Source organism: Ovis canadensis, chromosome 17, assembly GCF_042477335.2.
Source record: "Ovis canadensis isolate MfBH-ARS-UI-01 breed Bighorn chromosome 17, ARS-UI_OviCan_v2, whole genome shotgun sequence".
NCBI classification, from domain to species: domain Eukaryota; kingdom Metazoa; phylum Chordata; class Mammalia; order Artiodactyla; family Bovidae; genus Ovis; species Ovis canadensis.
The window spans coordinates 22119609-22133103 of record NC_091261.1 but is presented as its reverse complement, the minus strand read 5'-3'; the positions used below and the strand labels follow the sequence as shown (position 1 = coordinate 22133103).

At 40.5% G+C, this 13495-nt stretch overlaps 1 protein-coding gene across 7 annotated transcripts in view; it reads right to left on the bottom strand.

Annotated features, from left to right (window-relative positions):
• Nucleotides 1–13495, bottom strand: part of SLC10A7 (solute carrier family 10 member 7) — a 311030-nt gene that overhangs the window by 271465 nt on the left and 26070 nt on the right. For all 7 annotated transcript variants that reach the window (XM_069556753.1, XM_069556752.1, XM_069556755.1 and 4 more), the window contains one exon: nt 13032–13107. In XM_069556753.1, coding sequence (XP_069412854.1) covers nt 13032–13107 — 76 coding nt within the window. The remainder of the gene's footprint in view (nt 1–13031; nt 13108–13495) is intronic.

Sequence of the window (13495 nt, the reverse complement as noted above, 5' to 3'; positions counted from 1 at the left end):
TGGTTCTAAATTCCCAAAGCAATCTTTCCATAACTAATTTGACTTCCTGTGCCCTTTAATTCCCAGAGGGAGTAATCTTGGCTATCTAAAATGAATATTCCATATTATAGTACGAAATATTTATACAAAAGTGTTAAGGACCTATGATACAAACTAACAAACTGGAATTACCCAGTTTGTTACATTTATTTAAAAATCCACCATCTTGTAAATTTATTTAAATCCCATCTTCATGTTGTACTTTATGGTTTATGTTTTATATTACTTACTCAACTGAAAATTATATGAAGGTACCATAATGTAGGAAGCTATAACAAGCATTCAACATATATTTTGAGTGATTAATGAATAGAGTAAATGAATGCATAGAGATGGCCAACAGACACAGGAAAAGATTTCCAACGCCATTAATGATTAGAAAAATGTAAATCAAAGCTACAATAAGGTATCACCTTACACCAGCCAGAATAGATATCATCAAAATATCTACAAACAATAAATGCTGGAAAGGATGTACAGAAAAGGGAATCCTCCTACACTGTTGGCAGGAATGTAAGCTGTTACAGCCACGATGGAGAACAGTATGGAGGTTCCTTAAGAAAAGAAAAATAGAGCTACCAGATGACCCTGCAATCCCACTCGTGGGCATGTATCCAGGAAAAAAAAAAAAAGGACATGATCTGAAAGGATACATTCACCCTGATGTTCATTGCAGCACTGTTTACAACAGCCAAGACACGGAAGCAACCTAAACGTCCACTGATAGAAGAATGGATGAAGAAGATGTGGTAAAAATATACAAGGGAATATTAGTCAGCCATTAAAAAGAAAGGAAGAATGCCGCTGGCAGCAACATGGTGGGCCTAGAGAGTGTCATAGTGAGTGAAAAATCAGACAGAGGAGAAATATCACATGACACCCCTTATATGTAGAATCTGAAAAGAAACGACACAATGAACTTATTTACAAAACAAAAAAACACGCACAGACTTAGAAAACAAACTGAAGGCTGCCAGGAGGGAAGGAACAGTTAGGGAGTTTGAGATGGTCATATACACACAGCTATATTTGAAGTGGATAGAAAGACCTATTGTGTAGCACATGGAACTCCGCTCAATGTTATGTGGCAGCCTGGATGGGAGGTGGGTTTGGGACAGAATGGATACAAGTATATGTATGGCTGAGTCCCTTCACTGTTCAGCTGAAACTATCACAACACTGTTAAGTGGCTATACCCCAATAAAACATAAAAAGTTCAGAAGAAAAAAGAATAGAGTAAATGAATGAACTTGGAGCAAACTTTGAGGAAGCAATGATAATGACTCTCTAAACTAGGTGATTTCATCAGTGACAAAACTCTACAATGAGGATAATGCTGATGCCTGCTTGATACATTCCCTTACAACTTGTAAGTACTTCTGCATATGATTTCATGAGATCCTTGTAAGGAAACGTATGAAATAAGGATGCAAATACTATTGCCCCTCAAATGAGAAAACCAAGGCTCAGAGAGGTCCAGGGCTTACCTGGTGAGCACTACTAGGTGAGCAGCAGCAAAAGGGGGAATCAAACACCTGCTCTGATTGCCTGGCAAGTGTATCCTTGGCTAAAAGGTCCGCACAGGTGGTGATGCTGAGCCTCAGCAGGTCCAGCTGGTGTTGTTTAAAGTACTTCTTACCCAAGATCAGGACTGGTCCTTGGATCTGAGGCAGAGCAGGACCCAAAGCTGGAGGTCAAATGACTTCATCTATAGAAAGAGTCAGAAACAGGACTCTAGCGATGTGGAACAGGGAGTTTCAAGATCAAGTCCCTGGTAGAGTCTCCCATTCATATGGCAGAGGAGCTAGATAGGAAAAGGAGAGATGAGAGATGTAGGAGCAGAATGAGGAGAGAAGAGGGTCAGGGAAGGAAAAGGAAGTTGGAGGCAAGTAGCCACGGGGTCACAGGCTGCCGTCAGGTCACGGAGGGTGAGAACCGAGAACTGGCCCCTGCATTTGGTGAACAGATTCCACAGCCAACCATTAAGAGGACTCATTTGGTTAGAGTGGTACAAAAGGAAGACAATTTGAGAGGCATTAAGGTATGAGGAATTCTAATTTGAGGCATAAAGAAATGAAGGAATTCTAAGTTACACAAAGAATCTTGGGAAATCTGGATATGTTTCAAGCCAGTTGTATAGCAGCTTCAAACAAACACAGTTAACTCATTCAAGGGCTCGTAAGAATGCTAACCCAATTCAGAAAATGAGACTAAAGATAAAAGGTAGAAATGGAAGATGCACATGGACATGGAATTCCTTGCTGCTATGACTTCTGTTCTTTCATCTGTCAAAGAGGGAACACTGTTACCACTTCCCAGAGAGCCTAGGAGGCTGGAGTGTTTAGCTTAGTTCAGTTCAGTTTCTCAGTCTTTTCTGACTCTTTGTGACGCCATGGACTGCAGCACGCCAGGCTTCTCTGTCCATCACCAACTCCCGGAGCTTACTCAAACTCATGTCCATTGAGTCAGTGATGCGATCCAACCATCTCATCCTCTGTCGTCCCCTTCTCCTCCCACCTTCAATCTTTCCCAGCGTCAGGGCCTTTTCCATTGAGTCAGTTTGTCGCATCAGGTGGCCAAAGTATTGGAGTTGCAGCTTCAACATCTGTCCTTCCAATGAATACTCAGGACTGATTTCCTTTAGGATGGACTGGTTGGATCTCCTTGCAGTCCAAGGGACTCTCAAGAGTCTTCTCCAACACCACAGTTCAAAAGCATCACTTCTTCAGCACTCAGCTTTCTTTATAGTTCCACTCTCATATCCATACTTGACTATTGGAAAAAACATAGCCTTAACTAGATGGACCTTTACTGGCAAAGTAACGTCTCTGCTTTTTAATATGCTGTCTAGGTTGGTCATAACTTTTCTTGCAATGAGTAAGGGTCTTTTAGTTTCGTGGCTGCAGTCACCATCTGCAGTGATTCTGGAGCCCTCAAAAATGGCTGGAGCATAGAAAGTACAAACAGGCCAGCTTGCTAGAGTGCTCAACATTGACATCCATTTTCAGGCTGTACAAGATTGCTCCAGAAAACCATTAAACTCTCACTCCAAGCAAAGGCAGTGTGTGTGTACTAAGCTGCTTCAGTTGTGTCCCACTCTGCAATCTCTCATCTTCCAGGCTCCTCTGTTCATGGGATTCTCTAGGCAAGAATACCGGAGTGGGTTGCCATGTCCTCCTCCAGGGGATTTTCTCGACCCAGGGACTGAACCTGCGTCTCCTCTGCCTCCTGCAGTAGCAGGCAAGTTCTTTACCACTAGTGCTACGTGGGAAGCCCAGCAAAGGCAGTGATCAAGTCCATTTCACAGAAGAGAAAGGCAAGGCACACCAAAGCCCAGTGGCAGCTGAAGCTAAGACAGTGACTGGCAGATCAGATTTCCTTCTCACTTCAAGTCTTCTCTCTGCTGATCAGATCTACTCTAAATGCCTTTATAAATGTTTCAGTGAATCTTATCTTCATGCATTGGATTAGCAAGATCAACTCCCCACTGATAATGCAAAATAACCCTGAAATGTTTCATGCCTTGCTGATCAGCCAGAAATTGAACTTTCCGGCTCCGTTTGGGCTGTGATGATCTTGATCTTTCACCTCTAGCAAAAATCTTCTCATAGCTATAATTTTTAAGTTCATAATGAGTGCTTCATTTGCTTTCCAAGCAGATAGAAAACCTTTTTTAAATACACTCAGACTACCATGACCTTCGTCAATGACTTAAAGAGTTCACCACATGCAATAATTTTCTTTGCTCAGGAGACACTCTTCAGTTTTCTTTGAAGAGATTTGGGCAATAACCCTATTGCTGAAATTAAGCACACGTGCGTGCGTGCATACACATACACACGCACACGCACACACACGCACACGCACACACACGCACACGCACACACACGCACACGCACACACACACACACTTTCAACTTGTCACCTTTGTACCATACCTGAAATCAAAACTTTTCTTTAAAATGTACTTAGAATTCTGTATGACTATCAAAGGGTTCTAAAATCCTTCAGCCTGCTAACTAAAATAGAACAAAAATGTCAGCTAAATCTATTTATAGTAAAAGAAGCACACCCTCTTAACTAAACAAGCAGATACCCTACATGCCTACAGGAACAAACACAGTCCAGATCCCAAATGGAACTGCAGGCTGCCCCACACAGCTGAAGGAGGCTGAACTCATTTGGGGTACCTCTTGGAACTTTTTTAAACTAAAGAAGAAAAACAATGATTTTAATGATATGGGACAATGTAAAGCCATTCTAGTCTGTTTTGCCTATTTTTTTTGAGGTTTATACCATGAAATAGAGGTTTTGAATAGTGTAACATCACACTCCATGAAAGCTTTCTGGAAGGCAGGCCCCAAATCTTAGTCCCCTTTTTGACTCCCTATGGTAGAAGGCACTGCCTAGATGAAGAGGGTGCTGAACTACTGCTGACTATCATATCCTATTTCTAAAGCTGAATGGTGGGCACAGAGGTGTTTATTATTATGCCTTAGACTGTATTTATGTTTTATGTACCTTCTGTAGGTATGCTATTTCATAATTTTAATAAAGGAAAGAAAGAAGAAGGATGAAAATCCTGAGGCCTATCGACTACACGTTTTAATTCAACGGGTCTAAAGTGGAGATAAGGGATTTTTTTTTTTCCTAATCACCCCAGGTAATGCAGATGTGGGCGATCTACAGAATTCACTTTGAAAGACAAACAAAAAAATAAACCAACATAAATAACATGCCTATAATTAATATACTGCTTTAGTGGTGATGGTGTCTTATTTTCATGGTTCAAATGATCAGGTTTAGCCTTAACACAGACAACAAAGTATTTAACATAAAATATTACTCTCAGATATGCCTAGAAATTTCTTCCTAACTTGCTCTGATTTGTCTACAATTTATAATGCTTTTCATTTCCTTTTTCCTTCAAATATTTGAGGGAAGAAATCCCTGATTATATTTCTCTCCTACTTGGTTCATCACCCAAACTCACACAATTTTACAAAGTTATGCAGCTTTGGAAATTTACTCTGGAATTAAGACCTCATATTTATTTCATATTTTGAGGAATGGCTTTTAGCTGAATCCTTCCCTTCTTCAGCTTGCAAAAACATGAATATCAAGGTAAAAAAACAGTGTATCTTTTCCCAAACACTTACCCCTCTTGCTTTTTCATTAAACAACAGTATAAGTGTCAAATGAAATAAAAATACTTCTGTAACAACAATATGAAAACCACATAATACTTTCCAAACTCAGGAAATTATTTTCCAGTTTTGTTTTTTTTAAAGAAACTTTAAGAAATCCCTGTGGTAGTTACTAAAAGGTAGAAGTTACTCGAATTTGAGTGCAATGATTCTCTTAGCAAATCTTATAAGGCTTAAAACCTATGTAGGGCTTTTGGAGCGAAAAAAACCATGTAAAGAAAATGTGTTTATCCTATGTCTCACAAGTTAGAATAGAAGAGAGAACATTTTGATCTATCTTCTTTTTTATACCTGACAATGAAAATAGGGTTCACCAAGTCATCACTTTCTCTATTATTCAAAAAAGGAACTAAAACTTCATGCACACACATACATACACACACATAATCACCATCACCACCAATCAGACCATGTGAACCGCATACCCTACTACTCTGGAGTTTGAAAAATCACATTTCAAACACCGGAATGAATAAATTACAATCACAAAAAAGAAGCTAACCAAGTTTCTAATATTTAAATGAAAGTAATTTAAAATTTAAAAGCCACAAAATGAGACTCTCAGTCAGCTACACCCTTAAACAGTCTCCCTCTAACACTTCAAGGGCGTGCTGGCGTTCTAGCCTGCACGCACTGCTCTGCACACACGCCGAGTGCCCACGGCCACTGGAATGATTATAGTTGGCTCGCTGAAACAACAACAATGTAAGTTATCAAAACAGAAATTGTTCTTTAATTTTACCAAAAAGTAATAAGGCTATTCTCACCAAAGGACAAGAGGTGAGTTTAAGGGATGCAATAACTTTCAACTCATGACAAAACCTTTTCTATAACCACCAATCTTATGGAAAAGGCATTTACAATGAGAGGTATATAAGTAACAGAAAAAAATTCCTCCTAAATTATATAACAACTTTACAAAATAAATGAACAGAATCATTTCAAATGACACTACTGTATCTGCATACATCCCCCAAAGCATTAAATAGAAATAGGCCACACAGTGACACGTTTTAACCCACGAGAGCATATGCTAAATATAAGTATTAAAGATGTATATATAAGTATGTGAGATCATAAAGTCAATGTCAAGAAATAACAGGATCTAGAAGGAAAAATGTTTTCTTCCATGTACAAACACGGCAAAGGATGGTCAGTTGAAAAGAACACGGCAACATGGAAATGTACCCAGGACATGTACTGGTGTGGGTACAGAGCTGCTGTGTACAAGGCAGAGCAGACAATCACAGAGAATAGAATCAAAATCTTCACCTAGTGGCACACAACACTGGACTCAACTTTTCACTCTTTTCATGTACAGGCACCAAAAATTTCTCCTTCTGTCCTTAGATAAGATTTTACTAATATACAGTACAAAAGAGTAAGCCTCCCTTACATCTATTTCAACAATAGCCTACCCTCAGTTACCTTATAACAGTATTTTCAGTTCAGTTCAGTTCACTTCAGTCACTCAGTCGTGTCCGACTCTTTGTGATACCAGGAATGCAGCACACCAGGCCTCCCTGTCCATCACCAACTCCGGGAGCTCACTCAAACTCATGTCCATCAAATCAGTGATGTCATCCAACCATCTCATCCTCTGTCGTCCCCTTCTCCTCCTGCCTTCAATCTTTCCCAGCATCAGGGTCTTTTCCATTGAGTCAGTTCGTCGCATCAGGTGGCCACAGTATTGGAGCTTCAGCTTCAATATCAGTCTTGCCAATGAACATTCAGGACTGATTTCCTTTAGGATGGACTGGTTGGATCTCCTGGCAGTCCAAGGAACTCTCAAGAGCCTTCTCCAACACCACAGTTCAAAAGCATCAATTCTTCGGTGCTCAGCTTTCTTCACAGTCCAATTCTCACATCCATACATGACTACTAGAAAAACCAGAGCTTTGACTAGATGCACCTTTGTTGGCAAAGTAATGTCTCTGCTTTTTAATATGCTGTCTAGGTTGGTCATAGCTTTTCTTCCAAGGAGTAAGCGTCTTTTAATTTCATGGCTGCAGTTACCATCTGCAGTGATTTTGGAGCCTGAAAACATAAAGTCTGTCACTGTTGCTATTGGTTCCCCATCTATTTGCCATGAAGTGATGGGACCAGGTGCCATGACCTTAGTTTTCTGAATGGTGAGCTTTAAGCCAACTTTTTCACTCTCCTCTTTCACTTTCACGAAGAGGTTCTTTAGTTCCTCTTTGCTTTCTGCCATGAGGGTGGTGTCATCTGCATATCTGAAGTTATTGATATTCCTCCCAGCAATCTTGATTCCAGCTTGTGCTTTATCCAGCCCAGCATTTCTCATGATGTACTCTGCATATAAGTTAAATAAGCAAGGTGACAATATTAAGCTGTGATGTACTCCTTTCCCAATTTGGAACCAGTCTGTTGTTCCACGTCCGGTTCTAACTGTTGTTTCTTGACCTGCATACAGATTTCTCAGGAGACAGATCAGGTAGTCTGCTATCCCGATCTCTTGAAGAATTGTCCACAGTTTGTTGTGATCCACATAGTCAAAGGCTTTGGCGTAGGCAATAAAGCAGAAACAGATGTTTTTCTGAAACTCTCTTGCTTTTTCTATGATCCAACAGATGTTGGCAAGTTGATCTCTGGTTCCTCTGCCTTTTCTAGATCCAGCTTAAACACCTGGAAGTTCACAGTTCATGTACTGTTGAAGCCTGGCTTGGAGAATTTTGAGCATTACTTTACTAGCGTGTGAGATGAGTGTGATTATGCGGTAGTTTGAGCATTCTTTGGCATTGGCTTTTTTTGGGACTGAAATGAAAACTGACTTTTCCAAATTTGCTGGCATATTGAGTGTAGCACTTTCACAGCATCATCTTTTAGGATTTGAAATAGCTCAACTGGAATTCCATCACCTCCACTAGCTTTGTACGTAGTGATGCTTCCTAAGGTGCGCTTGACTTCACATTCGAGGATGTCTGGCTCTAGGCGAGTGATCACACCATCATGGTTATCTGGGTCATGAAGATCTTTTTTGTATAATGCTTCTGTGTATTCTTGCCACCTCTTCTTAATATCTTCTGCTTCTGTTAGGTCCATACCATTTCTGTCCTTTATTGCGCCCATCTTTGCATGAAATGTTCTCTTGGTATCTCTAGTTTTCTTGAAGAGATCTCTAGTCTTTCCCATTCTATTGTTTTCCTCTATTTCTTTGCATTGATCACCGAGGAAGGCTTTCTTCGCTCTCCTTGCTAGTCTTTGGAACTCTGCATTCAAAGAGTATATCTTTCCTTCTCTCCTTTGCCTTTCACTTTGCTTCTTTTCACAGGTATTTGTAAGGCCTCGCCAGACAACCATTTTGCCTTTTTGCATTTCTTTTTCTTGGGGATGTTCTTGAGCATAGTCTCCTGTACAATGTCACGAACCTCTGTCCATAGTTCTTCAGGCACTCTGTCTATCAGATCTAATGCCTTGAATCTGTTTGTCACTTCCATTGTATAATCGTAAGGGATGTGATTTAGATCATACCTGAATAGTCTAGTGGATTTCCTTATTTTCTTCAATTAATTTTAGAACGGCTTAAAACTTAAAATTATCTAATATCTTTTTGCAGATCATTTTCTCCCATAATTTCATATAAAAATAAAAGAGTCTATTCACTTCATAACAGAAGATATGACCAAATTGGACTTTGCAAGCTTCTTTTCTGAAGCTCAGTGTTCAATATTTGTGAACAATTATGTCTCACTCTCCAGGACTTCAAAAATTCCTGATAATCATGAAACTGCATAATAAACATTAAAGAACTAGACCAATAATGTTAGAAGACAAAGAAGATGTACATAAATTCAGTATTACTAAAATGCAACATTAATGTAAATAATTTAATTATCTACTGGGGAATGAACATGTAGATACACGTTCAAATGCCATATGTTGATGTCAAGAAAATCAGTGATCTTTGAACTTCTGCCAAAAGTCATTTGAGAAAGAGATAAATGACACTGTTAAACAAATTAACCCTTTCCTCAAATTCTTTCAAGGCAGTAGATAGATAATCATAGCAGGCGCTAATCCAAGACTTTTGTAACTTCCCTACCTCACTAATTATGTGGCAACTGAAAGAATCTCTTGGCATAATGAGATGTTGGTTAAATCTAGTTATCTGCCAATTTCATTCCTACACTGAGAGAAAACACACATCCACGATGCCTGGCTTCACTTTAAAGGCAGGGCTTGATCTCAGCCGGTCCTTGGTGCTACCTGGCAACACTGGCATCCTCTCCAGGTGACTCACTCTCATCTGCATGGCAAGTCCACCTTTTCTCCTCTCACCTGAAACATGAGTAGCATTTACCCCACCCTCATTCTCACGTGCAACAAAAAAATAAAAGGCACCAGAATAAAACTTCCAAGTGTCCCCCTCAACTCATTTACACAGGTCTATAGCCATGCACTCTGTCTTCCCTCCTGTTATTATGAATAAATGGTCTAAGTTCCTAACTGAAGCTCATATAACCCAACATCACTCTCTCTCACTTGATCAAATAAACTGCTCCAGCACTCTCTCTTAAACCCACAGCTCTCTCTCCACTGTACAGCTCCCATCATGATAGAAAATGCTGTCCTTTCTGAAAGAGTAAATCTTGACCACACACCTCTCTCTAAAAATAGCCCCATTTCTCTATTCCTTTTTATCACAAAGTACATCATCACCACAGTCTATACTTCTTGTCTCTAATTCTTCTCTTCCTGTTTTCCTTAAGCCTACTCCAAACAAGCTTTTGCCCCTGCCCTCTACCAAAACCAGCCTGTTAAAGATTAACAGTAACTTCTGCATAGCTTAATTTCATGGTAAATTCTCAGAATTCACTTACACAACTCCCATCAGCAGAATCTGACATGCATACATGTTAAGCCGCTTCAGTCATGTCCAGTTCTTTGGGACCCTATAGACTGTACCACACCAGGTTTCTCTGCCTATGGGTTCTCCAGGCAAGCATACTACAGTGGATTGCCATGCCCTCCTCCAGGGCATCTTCCCTACCCAGGGATCGAACCCAAGTCTCTTAAGTCTCCTGCACTGGCAGACAGGTTTTTTACCACAAGCGCCATCTGGGAAGCACTGGTGTCAGAAGCTGACACCACTCATCACATCCTCCTCCTTCAAACCCCTTCTTCACCTGGCTTCCTGGATACCATGCTCTCTTGTTTTTCCTTCAGTCTCATTAATTATACTCTCACTGTTGCCTTTGCTGGTTATTCCTCATTGCCTTAACCTCTTAATGTTGGAGGGTCCCCAGGCTCCATCCTTGAACCTTTGCTCTTTTCTGTCTACAGAATCTCATACACAATCTTGGCTTTAAATATCATTTATTCATTGATGATGCCCTAATTTACATCTCCAGGTTTAGGCCAGTCTCTCAACTATCAACCCTTGTATCTATAATTGCTCACTGACATCTTCAGCTGGATATGTAATAGGCATCTCAACATACCAAAACAACAACAACAACAACAACAACAACAACAACAACCAGTTCTCCATGTTTACCATATGGCTGACATTACAAGTGTTCATCAATCCAGTTGCCCTCTCCTTGAGGGCACAGGAATATGGTAAGGCCACACGACTTGTTCTGGCCAGTGTAATGTGAGCAGAAGCACCACATATCACTTCCAACCGAAAAATACAAAGTCTATTTGTGATTCTCTAAGCTCATTGGAAAAGACCCTGAAGCTGGGAGGGATTACGGGCAGGAGGAGAAGGGGACAACAGAGGATGAGATGGCTGGATGGCATCACTGACTTGATGCACATGAGTTTGGGTGAACTCTGGGAGTTGGTGATGGACAGGGAGGCCTGGTGTGCTGCGATTCATGGGGTCACAAAGAGTCGGACAAGACTGAGTGACTGAACTGAACTGAATCTCTCTATCTCTGTTATGGCACACCTAAAATGCTTTGTGCTCCATCCAGATGATGTACCTTCAAAACATAAGCCTCCACTAACCAGGTTTCCTTAGTAATGGCAAAGATCTTCCCACTGACCCACATGGGACAGGTACCATTAGCATGAAATAACCCTTTATGCTTAACTGAGATTTTGCAGTTCTTAGTTATCACAGTATACTGTGGCTACCCAGACTAAACAACCCCACATTTCTGCTGCCACACAGCACTCTTCTCCACGTCAGCAAACTCCATCCTTCCAGCTGCTCAGTCAAAACCTTGAAGTCACTCTCGACCCTTTCTCTCACACCCGACATCCAAATCCATCAGCATATCCTGTGCCTTCAAAATACATTACGGAAAAACCCAAATGAACTTTTTGGCCAACTCAATAAATACAGAATCCAACCACCTATTAGTTTCTTCACCACCATTCTGCTCTTCAAGAGACACTGCTTTGAAAATGAAAGACAAACCAGACTGGGAAAAAACATTTACAAAGCATATATATATATATATATATAATGAAGGTCTTGTATCCAGAATATAGAATTCTCAAAGCTCATCAATAAGAAAGCAAAACACTCAATTTTGTAAAAAGCAAAATTTTAGTAGAATCTCCCAAAAGAAGACACAGATAACAAATAAGCACATGGAAAGATAAAAATGCTCACCATTATTAGTCACTGGGTAACACAAATTAAATAAAAATCACAATGAGCGTGGGAGGTAAGAGAGATTCAAGAGGGAGGGGATATGTGTATACCTATGGCTGACTCATGCCTATATATGACAGAAAACAACACAATATTGCAAAGCAATTATCCCCCAATTAAAATTACATTTATCCTGCCTCATTCAAAAGTATTCTTTTCTTGGACTACCCTGACGGTCGAGTGGTTAAGAATCCACCTGCCAACGCACGGGACACAGGTTCAATCCCTGGGCTGGGAGGATCCCGCGTGCTGCAGGGCAACTAAGTCTGTGTGCCACGACTCCTGACCGCGAGCTGTAGGGCCCGAAAGCCGTAACTACTGAGCCCTGCGCTGCAACTACTGAAGCTCAGGCGCCCAGAGCCCATGCTCTGCAATAAAAGAAGCCACGGCAACCAGAAGTCCCAGCACCACAACCAGAGAACTGCCCCGGCTCGCTGCAACTAGAGCAAGTCCACGCAGCACCAGAGACCCAGCACAGCCAAAAATACATGAATCATTTAAAAAATGTTTAAATTTGTATTCTTTTCTGAATGATAAGATATCAGGAGAAATAAGCGACTACAAAGCAGAGTCCCTTGGTACAAAGTCGCAGGGCCTCTCAGCCAAGAAGAACCACCTATAAGCAGCTCCCACAATGGACTACTGCCATCCCGATACATAAGCACTCCTCTTTGGCTACGGTTCCCCAGGATAATTTCTCTGAACTCATCTTAAAAACCTGGCGTCATTTCTCCTTGTTTAATACCATCTTCACCTGCCATTAAACTTTTACTGACCCTTTTTCCATGACCGTAGTTTGCCCTAAATATTTTTAAGAGCTGAGGAATGGCCATAGCGGGTGTCCTCAGTTCACGAGTCTTGGATGTAAAAGCCCCTTGGCTTGGATTCTTTGTCCTCTGTCTCCTCATTGCTCACTGAAATAGAAAAATCACGACCTATCTGTTTCATTCACCTCCCTTGCTCTTCTCCTTGAAATCCTGAATTCCACTCATTATTGTCAATTTTAGCTTCTTTCTAACACATGAATCTACCCACTTCTTTCATAAGCTGCTATAGTTATGCATTTTCTGTGATGAGTCCTTTGTCATAAAATAAAATATAAAATAAAAGGATAGCACCCACGTATGTTTAAAAAAGCTAGCCCCATGACTCACCTCGTTTCCACCAACTGCCTTGGTTAATATCACCGCAGAAGACACAGGCGGAGGCATGCAACCTACTGTCTGCAACCTGAAATAGAAAACAAAAAGCAATTATAAGTAGATTTCTTTTTTTTTCCAATTATAAAATTTTTACTACATTCATTCTAAAACAGCAGAGCTAGGAGAACATTTATTGGGGCACACGTCCTGTCGAGTTCAGACAATTCTGTATGAGCCAACGCGGCTTAGTAGAAACTCTCACTCCATGCCACAGATTTGAGTGATCTCATTTTAAAAATTATTTAAGCTCTTATACAATTCAAAAAACAGTCATATTATGGTGAGTGTGGTGATCGAAAATAACCCAAACAGTTTATCATTTGGTAAGCATATATAAGCTTAGTTATGTTCAGGTATCTTTTCCTTATATGTTTTATAGGAAGGCTTTTGGCAAAAGTAAAACTTTAAAACCTCTT